This window comes from Limulus polyphemus, unplaced genomic scaffold, assembly GCF_000517525.1.
Source record: "Limulus polyphemus unplaced genomic scaffold, Limulus_polyphemus-2.1.2 Scaffold7445, whole genome shotgun sequence".
Lineage (NCBI taxonomy): Eukaryota > Metazoa > Arthropoda > Merostomata > Xiphosura > Limulidae > Limulus > Limulus polyphemus.
Genome location: NW_013673055.1, coordinates 18,450 through 30,238, shown reverse-complemented (window position 1 = coordinate 30,238; position 11,789 = coordinate 18,450). Strand labels below are relative to the sequence as shown.

Genomic DNA, 11,789 nt, shown 5'->3' with positions numbered 1-11,789 from the left:
ACACACGACATTATGACTGATCATGCTGGTGATAACACACGACGTTATGACTGGTCATGCTAGTGATAACACACGACATTATGACTGATCATGCTGGTGATAACACACGACGTTATGACTGATCATGCTAGTGATAACACACGACATTATGACTGATCATGCTAGCGATAACACACGACGTTATGACTGATCATGCTGGTGATAACACACGACGTTATGACTGATCATGCTAGTGATAACACACGACGTTAAAACTGATGATGCTAGTGATAACACACGACGTTATGACTGATGATGCTAGTGATAACACACGACGTTATGACTGATCATGCTAGTTATAACTAAACATCAGGTGTTTATAATCTCGCTAGGCCTACTTTGCACTCGTTAACTGAAGAGAGTACAGAGACACGTACCTGCGGGTATTATGTTAAAGACGCAGGGTTCACTCTGAATCCCAATTTTGTTTTCTCCCCAACACAACAAAGTTCCAAAGTCCTCGTCTGATTCGATGCTGTAAGATGCTACACTTCTTAAGGCGCTTTCGACAGAATGAAAAATCTTGTCTGTTACTTTAGTTGAACTGTTGAATCGCCAAAAAAACTTGATATCTTTCGGGTCAGCGTCTAGGTGACACTGGACTTGGACACTTTCTGAGTTTAAGACTCCATAAACGGATTTCTGGGATGGCTGACAAACTGGAGAGTCTGAAAATCGGAGAAATAATCTTTATGGAGACAATTTCTTGGCCTTCTTTAATATTCTCACTTAATACAAAGCTAGAAATTCAAACAAATTATCTATTTTTTAATTATTATTATCACAAAATAAAGAACTGTTAATTACTATCTGAGATTTTCTCATGACAGACTGATTACAAATCTTATTTGCTATGAAATGTAATTAATAATAGATGGAGTTACTTGGTGTGAAATCTCATTATGATGGGTTATTGTTATAAAGTATAATTAGAAACCGATTGTGTTATTTTGTGTGAAATCTCATTATAAATGGGTTATTGCTATAAAGTATAATTAGAAACCGATTGTGTTATTTTGTGTGAAATCGCATTATAAATGGTTTATTGCTATAAAGTATAATTAGAAACCGATTGTTAATTACTATCTGAGATTTTCTCATGACAGACTGATTACAAATCTTATTTGCTATGAAATGTAATTAATAATAGATGGAGTTACTTGGTGTGAAATCTCATTATGAGTGGGTTATTGTTATAAAGTATAATTAGAAACCGATTGTGTTATTTTGTGTGTAATCTCATTATAAATGGGTTATTGCTATAAAGTATAATTAGAAACCGATTGTGTTATTTTGTGTGAAATCTCATTATAAATGGGTTATTGCTATAAAGTATAATTAGAAACTGATTGTGTTATTTTGTATGAAGTGTGATCAGAAGCTGATTGTGTTCGTTTGTTTTTTGGTGTGAATTATCAGACATTTCATAGTTAAGTCCGTGTTAAATATCTTAATAAATTATGAATTAAGAAATATATGTTAGCTCATCTCATTTTACACTAAATCTTTCAACAAATAATTCACCTTTTAAGACATTACTAGAATTCGGAAAACATGACGCCATTTTGTCAGGTTTCGCATACGTTAAGAGTTTATTCTGAAAAAAAATATATCAAAATTAGTAGTAGTAGATTTACTTTAAGCAAACAATTTAATACCTATTCCAGAGGCTCCCCTACCGGTTGAAAACTGTACTGTGTTTAACAGGACGGAAGAGATGATACTAGTAGAATGTCTGGAAGGATTTAACGGTGGACTGGATCAAACATTTATCATGGAAGTGTACACTGAAGAAACTAAGACTCTTTATGCTAAGGTTTCTTCTCAAGTTCCGATCTTTCTGGTGAATGGATTAACTCAAGGAACAGTTTTCTTGCTATTGATTTATGCGGTGAATCGTAAAGGTCGAAGTTCGGTGGTCCAACTTTCAACCAGCACTGTACGACAAGCAGAGAAGTTAACCAGTAGGATTGTGTTTTCTCTTTCTTGTAAATGTTGTAAGAAGTCTGACACAGAACTTAACCTGCATACAAATCAACGTAGATATAACGTCCTTGTTCCTTAGTATATTCCACAGTAGACTTAACGTCCTCATTCATTAGTATATTCCACAGTAGACTTAACGTCCTTGTTCCTTAGTATTATCCATAGTAGACTTAATGACCTTGTTTCTTAGTATATTCCACAGTAGACTTAACGTCCTTGTTCCTTAGTATATTCCACAGCAGACATAACGTCCTTGTTCCTTAGTGTATTCCATAGTAGACTTAACGTCCTCATTCCTTAGTATATTCCACAGTAGACTTAACGTTCTTGTTCCTTAGTATATTCCATAGTACACTTAATGTCCTTGTTTCTTAGTATATTCCATAGTAGACTTAACGTTCTCATTCCTTAGTATATTCCACAGTAGACATAACGTCCTTGTTCCTTAGTATATTCCACAGTAGACTTAACGTCCTTGTTCCTTACTATATTCCACAGTAGACTTAACGTCCTTGTTCCTTAGTATATTCCACAGTAGACTCGACGTCCTTGTTCCTTAGTATATTCCATAGTAGACTTAATGTCCTTGTTTCTTAGTATATTCCACAGTAGACTGAACGTCCTTGTTCCTTAGTATATTCCACAGTAGGCTTAACGTCCTTGTTGCTTAATATATTCCACAGTAGACTTAACGTCCTTGTTCCTTACTATATTCCACAGTAGACTTAACGCCCTTGTTCCTTAGTATATTCCACAGTAGACTTAACGTCCTTGTTCCTTACTATATTCCACAGTAGACTTAACGTCCTTGTTCCTTACTATATTCCACAGTAGACATAACGTCCCTGTTCCTTAGTATATTCCACAGTAGACTTAACGTCCTTGTTCCTTAGTATATTTCACAGTAGACTCGACGTCCTTGTTCCTTAGTATATTCCACAGTAGACTTAATGTCCTTGTTCCTTAGTATATTACACAGTAGACATAATGAGCGTGTTCCTTAGTAAATTCCACAGTAGACTTAACGTCCTTGTTCCTTAGTTTATTCCACAGTAGACTTAACGATCTTGATTATTTGTATTCGACAAGTAATGATTGATTTGTTTCTTGTTACTTTCCCACAGTAGATAAAGCAGTCTTCTTTTTTTTATCGTTCAATATCATATTTAATAATGTTGTTTTATATATACTATTCAAGAGAAGATAATTATATTGTCTGATAAACAACATATAACAATATACGTTCCACAGTATTTTCCAGAGCTCTGTGTGTTGTAAAATATTATTGTATTTAATAATGTTGTTTTATATATACTATTCAAGAGAAGATAATTATATTGTCTGATAAACAGAGCTCTGTGTGTTGTAAAATATTCTTGTCACCAATTTAGATAGAAGCACTCGTTGCTGATCTAAAAGTTACAGTTGTTCATTCATCCATCCTGTTTTCCAACTGTTCATACTCCTCCTCAATCATTAGATACTGCCAAGTGTTTCATGCTTAAGTTAACATCTTCGGGAAGCTGCTGTCCAGAGTTTGAAATTGTTTATTTATCGTGTCACATATTTTCATAAACGAGTTAACGATTTCTGATATTTTTGCTGTACTTCTCGTGAAATTTATTACATAGTTTGCTCTATTTTTATCTTTTGTCTGTTCTTTTTCAAGGAGAAAGAGCAGGAACGTTTGTTTTCAACCCAGTATTAACAGTATTTATCACTATGACGATAGCCTTGATCACAGTGATTTTCATCCTGGTTGTTGTAGTGAAGATAAGGAAGAGAGCCATGTTGAAAGGTAGGCCTATTATCACTACACTTTTTAACTCAGTTTAAACTTTTATGGTTATGGAGATTTTAGAACCAGCCAAAGCACAAGCTATCTTCCTTCCTACCTCCTGAGCTTTGACAGTGAGGTACCGAGATAGTATGACGCCGTCCCTAATTTCAAACCACCAGCCACAGGGAGGCGACTGGTAGGCTATTGCCATATTCAATATATTTTGTATATACATATTTTTATTAATATAATGATTTGACTTATCTTTTTTTACACCAAGTTATCCGAAGTAACTAAGAGGGAATTACGTTTTTAATGAGATCATCAGGAAGAAAGAATCGAATCACAAATTGCACAAGAATCTTTATTAGCAAACACAACAACACAGTCACGGATAAAATGGTAAACGATGGCAAGTATATCTGTGTTGGAATGGCAAGATAGAAAGGAACCCCCCCCCCCCCATAAGCTAAACTAGAAACGTGTAATATTTGAGCCTCAAAGTTAAAATAAAACAATGTATCGCACCAAAAATTAGAATAAAATAACATACTAAAATTATAAAACAAAGTTAAAGTTATGATAAAAATGGAAAGGTCTTCCTAGCATTGTAATTCCGTTACATTATAGATACCACTTCAAAGTAAAGCCGTGCAAAACCCCAGACCATTACCAGATTCACTGACAGGAAAACAGTTTTCTCATTCCCGTAACGTCACGTGACATCTTCCTTGCAACGAATAAGGTTAACTGCCAATTAGCAGACGAGGAAGTTCCGCATAAAGCTAGAAAGAAGCAAAGTTAAGATATGTTTACTTGAATGACTTTCCATGTCCAAACTGATCTGAAAAAATACAGAAATTTCGAAAAAATGTATACATTAACCAAGGAAGTAAAAAAAAATACATGGTACTATTCTGTATGTTATGACTAAAACTAAACTTACATTTTTTTAACAAACCTAGACCTAAACGTGGAGTAAGCATTGGTGGAGAGAATGTTGCAAATCTGAGATATGCAGATGACACTGCTTTGATAACAGAAACAGCAGAAGGACTACAGTAGAATGTAGATGAGGTCGAGATAAGAAGCACAGAATTTGGACTCAGAATGAACGTCAAAAATACAAAGACGATGATACTAAGCCGGGAACATCAAGACATGGAAAGGATAAACATCATAGTCTACCTGGAACAGGTGATGGGATTCACATATCTAGGTTCAAATCATTATGGCAGATGATAAATGTGACACAGAGATAAGAATACAAATAGAAATTGCAAGAAATGCCTTATGCAAAATGAGAGATATCTTGGCAGCAGAAAGCATTAGCGTCTAAACGCAGAAGAGATTAGCTAGATGCTATGTACTGTCTACTTTTATATGTGCTGGTGAAACGTGGACAATCAACAAGGATATGGAGGAGAAGATCAATGCATTTGAAATGTGGATGTTGAGAAAAATGCTGAGAATATCTTCCAAAGACAGAGTCACCAATGAAGAGGTACTTAGAAGGATCAAAGCTAGAAGAACATTAGATAATACATTAAAACAACAAAAGTGTAGATATTATGGTCGTGTGGTCAGAGAGCAGGCAATACAGAGAACATTACTGGAGGGCAAGACCGATGGAAAGAGACAAAGGGGGAGACCAAGAAGGAATTGGATGAAAGACATATGTGAATGGGTAAAACTGAACTATACAGGATGCGTCAGAGCAGAACAGGAAAGGAAGACATAGCACGCCATGACGTCAAACCTACTGTAAGGGGATGCCAGCTCCAGATCCAGACCAAGTGTAGTTCATAGTTGTGTCCACTCTCATTAGCTAATGTTTACTCAGCAGATATGAACTGAGTCGAAAATGTTTGTCTAGTGTAATCTGACATTGGATGTGAAAGTTTGTTTCATAAAGTTGGACTTTGGGGAGAGAAATTAATTGGCCTAGTGTAGTCACGTGACGTTAAAAAGACTTTTGGGCGAAGTAGCTTCTTTGGTGTAATCTGACTTTGGGCAAAGTAGCTTGTTTGATGTAATCTGACTTTGGGCGAAGAAATGTTTCCAGTATAAAATGAATTAGGGCGAAAAAGTTTGCCTCGTGTAGTCTGACTGTGGACCTGAGAGCTTGCATTGTGTAGTCTGACTGTGGACCTGAGAGCTTGCATTGTGTAGTTTGACTGTGGACCTGAGAGCTTGGATTGTGTAGTTTGACTGTGGACCTGAGAGCTTGCATTGTGTAGTTTGACTGTGGACCTGAGAGCTTGCATTGTGTAGTCCGACTGTGGACCTGAAAGCTTTCATTGTGTAGTCTGAATGTGGACCTGAAAGCTTGCATTGTGTAGTCTGACTGTGGACCTGATAGCTTGCATTGTTTAGTCTGACTGTGGACCTGAGAGCTTGCATTGTGTAGTCCGACTGTGGACTTGAAAGCTTTCATTGTGTAGTCTGACTGTGGACCTGAAAGATTGCATTGTGTAGTCTGATTCTGAGCAATATATTTTACCTAGAACAGTTGAGGAAACAATCTAATACATTGATTAAAAAATGACAAATTCAATTATATTTTATAACTTATAAATCAGAAGTCTTTGTTCTTTTCTACCAGATGGCAGCCCAGTTAGAACATCCCGGCGTTTCTTTGGTATTAATTAATATAAAAAACACAGAAGAACAAACTACAAACATCTGTCATAAAAACAGTTTTTAATTCTTATTGATGTAATAGCAAAACAGAAAAACACATTAAATATCTATCGTAATAACACTTTATGTTATTGTTGGTATAAGAACATAGAGCACATGAAAACACACTAGTTTCAAAACCTGTAAACTCAAATACTTTCGAAGAGTGAATCGTTATTTATTAGTAAATATGTATTTAGCACTAAGAAGTGCATGTCTGAACTATATATATATATATATCTACCTGTCCGATATATTACTGAAGGCTTGGCCCGGCATGGCCAGGTGGTTAGGATACTCGACTCGCAATCTGAGGGTTGCGGGTTCGAATCCCCGTCCCATCAAACATGCTCGCCCTTTCAGCCGAGGCGGCGTTATAATGTGACGGTCAATCCCACTATTCGTTGGTTAAAGAGTAGCCCAAGAGTTGGCGGTGGGTGGTGATGATTAGTTGCCTTCCCTCTAGTCTTACACTGCTAAATTAGGGACGGCTAGCGCAGATAGCCCTCGTGTAGCTTTGCACGAAATTAAAACCAAAACAAACTGAAGGCTTATATTGATGATTGTGTAGTGACGTCATGTAGTTCTATAATATTCTCGACACCAGAGATGTGTTTTAGTTTTTAACTATACCTGAAATTCGTTTTTATTTCTCACTCATTTTTATTTCATAGCATCTCAACAAAAGGAGGACAGGAAAGTCAAGTGAGTGTTTCCTTATTTTATATCAATGTTAAGTAGAGATACACATTTTTTAACTTTCTTCAAGATTCAGTAATTTTGTGATTTGTTAAATATTATCTTCGTATTTTTTGGTTCATTATTGATTAATATAACATGTTTAAAACTGTTACAGGTCTGAAACCCCATTGCAGAAGCCCGTGGAAGATGTGGATGATGGTCCAGATATTATACCAGCCAAAATCTTGAACAGGAAACTCTTATTATGTGGGAAGCCATCTTACTGTTTTATTTCACGATCAAAAGACATGAATTATTTCAATAACAAAGTTGAGAAAGAAAAAAGGATCAACAGAATATTAGATAAAAAGAGCATTGTTATCGATGTACCTTTAATAGCCAAAGTTTTATTTTGAAATTTCGGTGATAAGTACTGGAAAAAAAATCTAATGTCATTGCATCTATTGGGATTATGGCCGAAATTGTCGATAATAGCGAGAGTAATTAACTAGTGTGTCAATATAAGTTTTTGCTTTAGACAGTGATTTAAAACACGTTTTATTTTGAAATTTCGGTTATAAGTACTGGAAAGAAATCTAATGTCAATGCATCTATTGGGATTATGGCCGAAATTGTCGATAATAGCGAGAGTTATTAACTGGTGTGTCAGTATAAGTTTTTGCTTTAGACATTGATTTAATATTAGTTTTATTAGCATTTACGATTCAAAATATAAATAAAAAAGCTAACCTTTGTGTCTGTTGGTTAACCCATCATGTACGATTTTTTCACAGAATCTGAATTCGAGATTAGTTAAGGAACATAAAATCGAAATAAAAATTTAAAAACTTAAAACTTTTGAAATCCCTAAAGAAGAACGGTTGAGTTGTTCTAAACACGTAGAATATTAAATGTTAATTTTTATTATATATATATATATATATATATTCTGTGAGTTATTCTAATAGTGAATTGAAATTGAGCAAAAAATTTATACATGTTGTATATTTTGTTCACGATATAATTTTACAACAACCGTTTTCGCCACCAGGTTACGATCATGATCCGGATGAGAAACCCCCGAGTCATGGGGTGCTAGTTTTCTCTGATACGACATACGAGAGCCCCGCCCATAAATTCGATGTGAGAGCAGAGACTTTAGCGTTACAGAAAATACCTTCATTTTGTGTAAGTTTTGCAGATAAGTCAATCTCATTCTCTCGTCCCGAGTCTTTGTCTATTGGTTCACGTGTCGGGCTGCGGAGTGGAGAGTTGGTAGTTTGAAACGTCATATCGTTGAACACGGTCCACACTTCCAGTTATGGATAACGGTTAATCTTGTTGCTCGCTATAAGTACCTAAATACCGGAAGTAGCGATCGAATATCAACCGTTGTCATGGTTACTTGCCTATACGATCATCTTAGCCCAAATGTTAATTAGTAGCTACTAATATTTAACTAGCTTCGTCCCTCGATTTGGCTACTAATCTGCTGGAGGCATCAGAGGAGTCCTGAGAAAAACAATGTCTATATCGTGGTGGTTCCCATTGGTTAAACAGTAAGCTTGAAATTTGTTGTAGATCGCCTCTGACATCACTTTGTTGTGGGTCGACTTGGTTACGATCATACTATACCTGCACATTGCTTTCTCTGCAAGCTGTACTTATTGCTATCGAAAAGTAGCTCATACCAAATTTACACATAATGAATTTCTGTTTTTTATTATAATACCAATATCACATAAGAAAATAAGGTTCTGTTTCTTATTGGCAATATCATACTTTCTTCCTCGCCTCTCTCTCAGTTTATCAATTCGCTCTCACATCACCCGGTTTCTTTTTTTTTCTTTTATTCTGTTAACACACCTGTTTTCCGTAATTAGGATTATAACGCTAATTTTACTATAATGGGCGTAGCGTGTATGTCAGTATCTATGTGTGTAACCCAAACTCCTGCGTCATCTATCGAGTGGCACCACAAACAAAAATTCATAAAATTTTCACACTTTGGGTATTCAAGATTCAGACAATTAGAAAAATCACAAACTCCACAGCAGTTAAACAAGAAAGGTACTCAATCCCTCCAATAATTCTCTAACCACTTAGTGCTGTAATCTCCTAATCCCTTAGGTACCAACCAAAATGTCCGCTTTCTCACCACTCTCAAAATCAACCGATTCGTACCCCGAACTTCTTAACAAGATTTTAGAAATCATAATTTCAGGGCTCGATTCCTGCGCTAGGCATAACGCAGATAGTACGTCACATGGCTTTTTTGCTTAACAACAAACACACTGTGGACCTAGAGGGCGGGAGGTGTCGGCCCAGTAGACAGCGCCCCAGCTCCCTTACGAAGACCCAGAGTTGAATCTTAGCCTCCACAAATTAGAGACACAGTCCTTTTCTGAACTGCCTGAAAGTCAGCAATAGATTAACAGCCGAAACAGCATGAGATATAAACTAGTTAATAAATACTATCTTAAGAAATTGTAATAAACGATAATAAAGTCAGGTGATTGTATAGATTAATAATAATGACAACAATTTATAAGCACGTATTTGCCAGAGCATAACACGTACAGGTAACAACGCATTACCTTGTAAAATGTAGCGGCTGGTTCTGGTCACAGATAGTTTAGGATTAAAGATACAGGTAACAACGCATTACCTGGTGAGATGTAGCGGCTGGTTTGTATCTTTAATCCTAAACTATCTGTGACCAGGATAGCAACGCATTACCTGGTAAAATGTAGCGGCTGGTTCTGGTCACAGATAGTTTAGGATTAAAGATACAGGTAGCAACGCATTACCTGGTAAAATGTAGCGGCTGGTTCTGGTCACAGACAGTTTAGGATTAAAGATACAGGTAGCAAGCAAGAGGGTAACAAGGTAGCAAGAAGGTAGCAAGCAAGAGGTATAACATTCATAAGGTTTTTTGTTTTGTGTTTCAAGTAGAATAAATATTGTTTGTTTGTTTTTGAATTTCGCGCTAAGCTACACGAGGGCTATCTGCGCTAGCCGTCCCTAATTTAGCAGTGTAAGACTAGAGGGAAGGCCACTAGTCATCACCACCCACCGCCAACTCTTCGGCTACTCTTTAACCAACGAATAGTGGGATTGACTGTCACATTATATCGCCCCCACGGCTGAAAGGGCGAGCTGGTTTTTTGGGACGGGGATTCGAACTCGCGACCCTCAGAATGCGAGTCGAGCGCCTCCTAACCACCTGGCCACCGGGCCTAGCTCACAAGTAAACAGAGGAAGTCGCAAAGAAATGTTTACGTTTTCAGAAATAAAGTAAAATATTCTTGAAGTATTGTTCTTGCTTTGAAGTATTGTTCTTGCTTTGAAGTATTGTTCTTGCTTTGAAGTATTGTTCTTGTTTTGAAGTATTGTTCTTGCTTTGAAGTATTGTTCTTGCTTTGAAGTATTGTTCTTGCTTTGAAGCATTGTTCTTGCTGTATTTCATCATCATCATCATCATTGTTTCACTTTTATTTGCTATACAGCCTGAAGAAAAGGAACAAAAGCACGCGATACTTTCTGAAACAAACCAAAACTCCAGAAGTCAAGAGAAGAGCTTAGATTTCATTACACAGGACTACCGTACGGAAGAATCAGAAACCACCGAGCACGTGCTGAACAAGAAACAAGAAAGTGTGGTCTAATGATCAGTCCTTGTTCTCTACGGACAAGTAAGTTTGGCACTTATAACTATAAGTTGAATCAAACGCTAAAGACCTAATCATTGCCGTGGTTGGTAACCCCAATCCTCCTCCAAAGTCGAATTACTATTTTTATTGTTAATTAATTTATGTTCAACATTTTGACTGATAACCTAATGCTGTGCTGAGGACTGTATGTAGTGGTGGGAGTCAGAATTAGATCCAGGGACTTCTCTTTTTTTTACTAACTCTGATAACAACTGATATCCGATCATCATAACCTTACTGCAAGTTCTGGAGTCCTAAACAAGATTTCAGGACTTGCTGGAATACTGAAACGCATTGACTTCAACCTGATACTTGTTTTAATTTAAATACATTTTCTTAACCATGATGCTCTAGTATTAAAATGTGAGTCTTTTGTTCTATAAAACGATGATTGAACGAAACCACCAGACTATTAGATCTTTATTAACACACGTAAAAGGTTGTTTTGTAAAAGTTCTATAAAACGATGATTGAACGAAACCACCAGACTATTAGATCTTTATTAACACACGATTTTACAAAACAACAACAATACCAGTTGACTTGCAAAGCTAAATAATTGTAACTCATTTGCTTTTCCTTTTCTCTTCGGTGTACTAATGGTAGCGATGTTCGTTCTCTTTCTATGTATCTTTAGGGCCTCACTTTTTATGGATTTTGATCTACTCAACACTTGGATCTCTGGAAAAGACTGCTCGTGACACTGTTATGTCCCTCTCTTTCTTCTTCATTTTATCAGAACTCTGGCAACGTAACAGACAAACAGCATACCAGGCAAGGATGATAAGTGGAAATACTGGGTCTAACAGTTCAGTGTTTGTCAGTTGTTTCTTCTTGAATCCAGATTTTATGTAAAATCCTGTTTTTGTGAAAATTGCGTATCTGAGAGACCAATAAAATTAAAATAA

The 11,789-nt window shown here is 36.3% G+C and overlaps 1 protein-coding gene across 3 annotated transcripts; it reads left to right on the top strand.

The window, feature by feature from the left end:
- The first annotated feature begins 1,690 nt into the window (after positions 1–1,690).
- LOC111089813 lies at positions 1,691–11,789 on the top strand. 3 transcript variants are annotated; one of them, XM_022402928.1, is made up of 7 exons: positions 1,691–2,003; positions 3,695–3,823; positions 7,162–7,192; positions 7,344–7,435; positions 8,220–8,356; positions 10,678–10,863; positions 11,519–11,789. In XM_022402928.1, exons 1-6 carry the CDS (start codon positions 1,757–1,759, stop codon positions 10,834–10,836), a joined length of 795 nt encoding a protein of 264 aa, XP_022258636.1. In that variant the 5' UTR covers positions 1,691–1,756; the 3' UTR covers positions 10,837–10,863; positions 11,519–11,789. The 3 variants fall into 3 exon arrangements, with proteins under 3 accessions (XP_022258636.1, XP_022258635.1, XP_022258637.1); XM_022402927.1 differs by having other exon boundaries at positions 7,344–7,438; XM_022402929.1 differs by lacking the exons at positions 8,220–8,356; positions 10,678–10,863; positions 11,519–11,789 and adding an exon at positions 7,750–8,208 and having other exon boundaries at positions 7,344–7,598.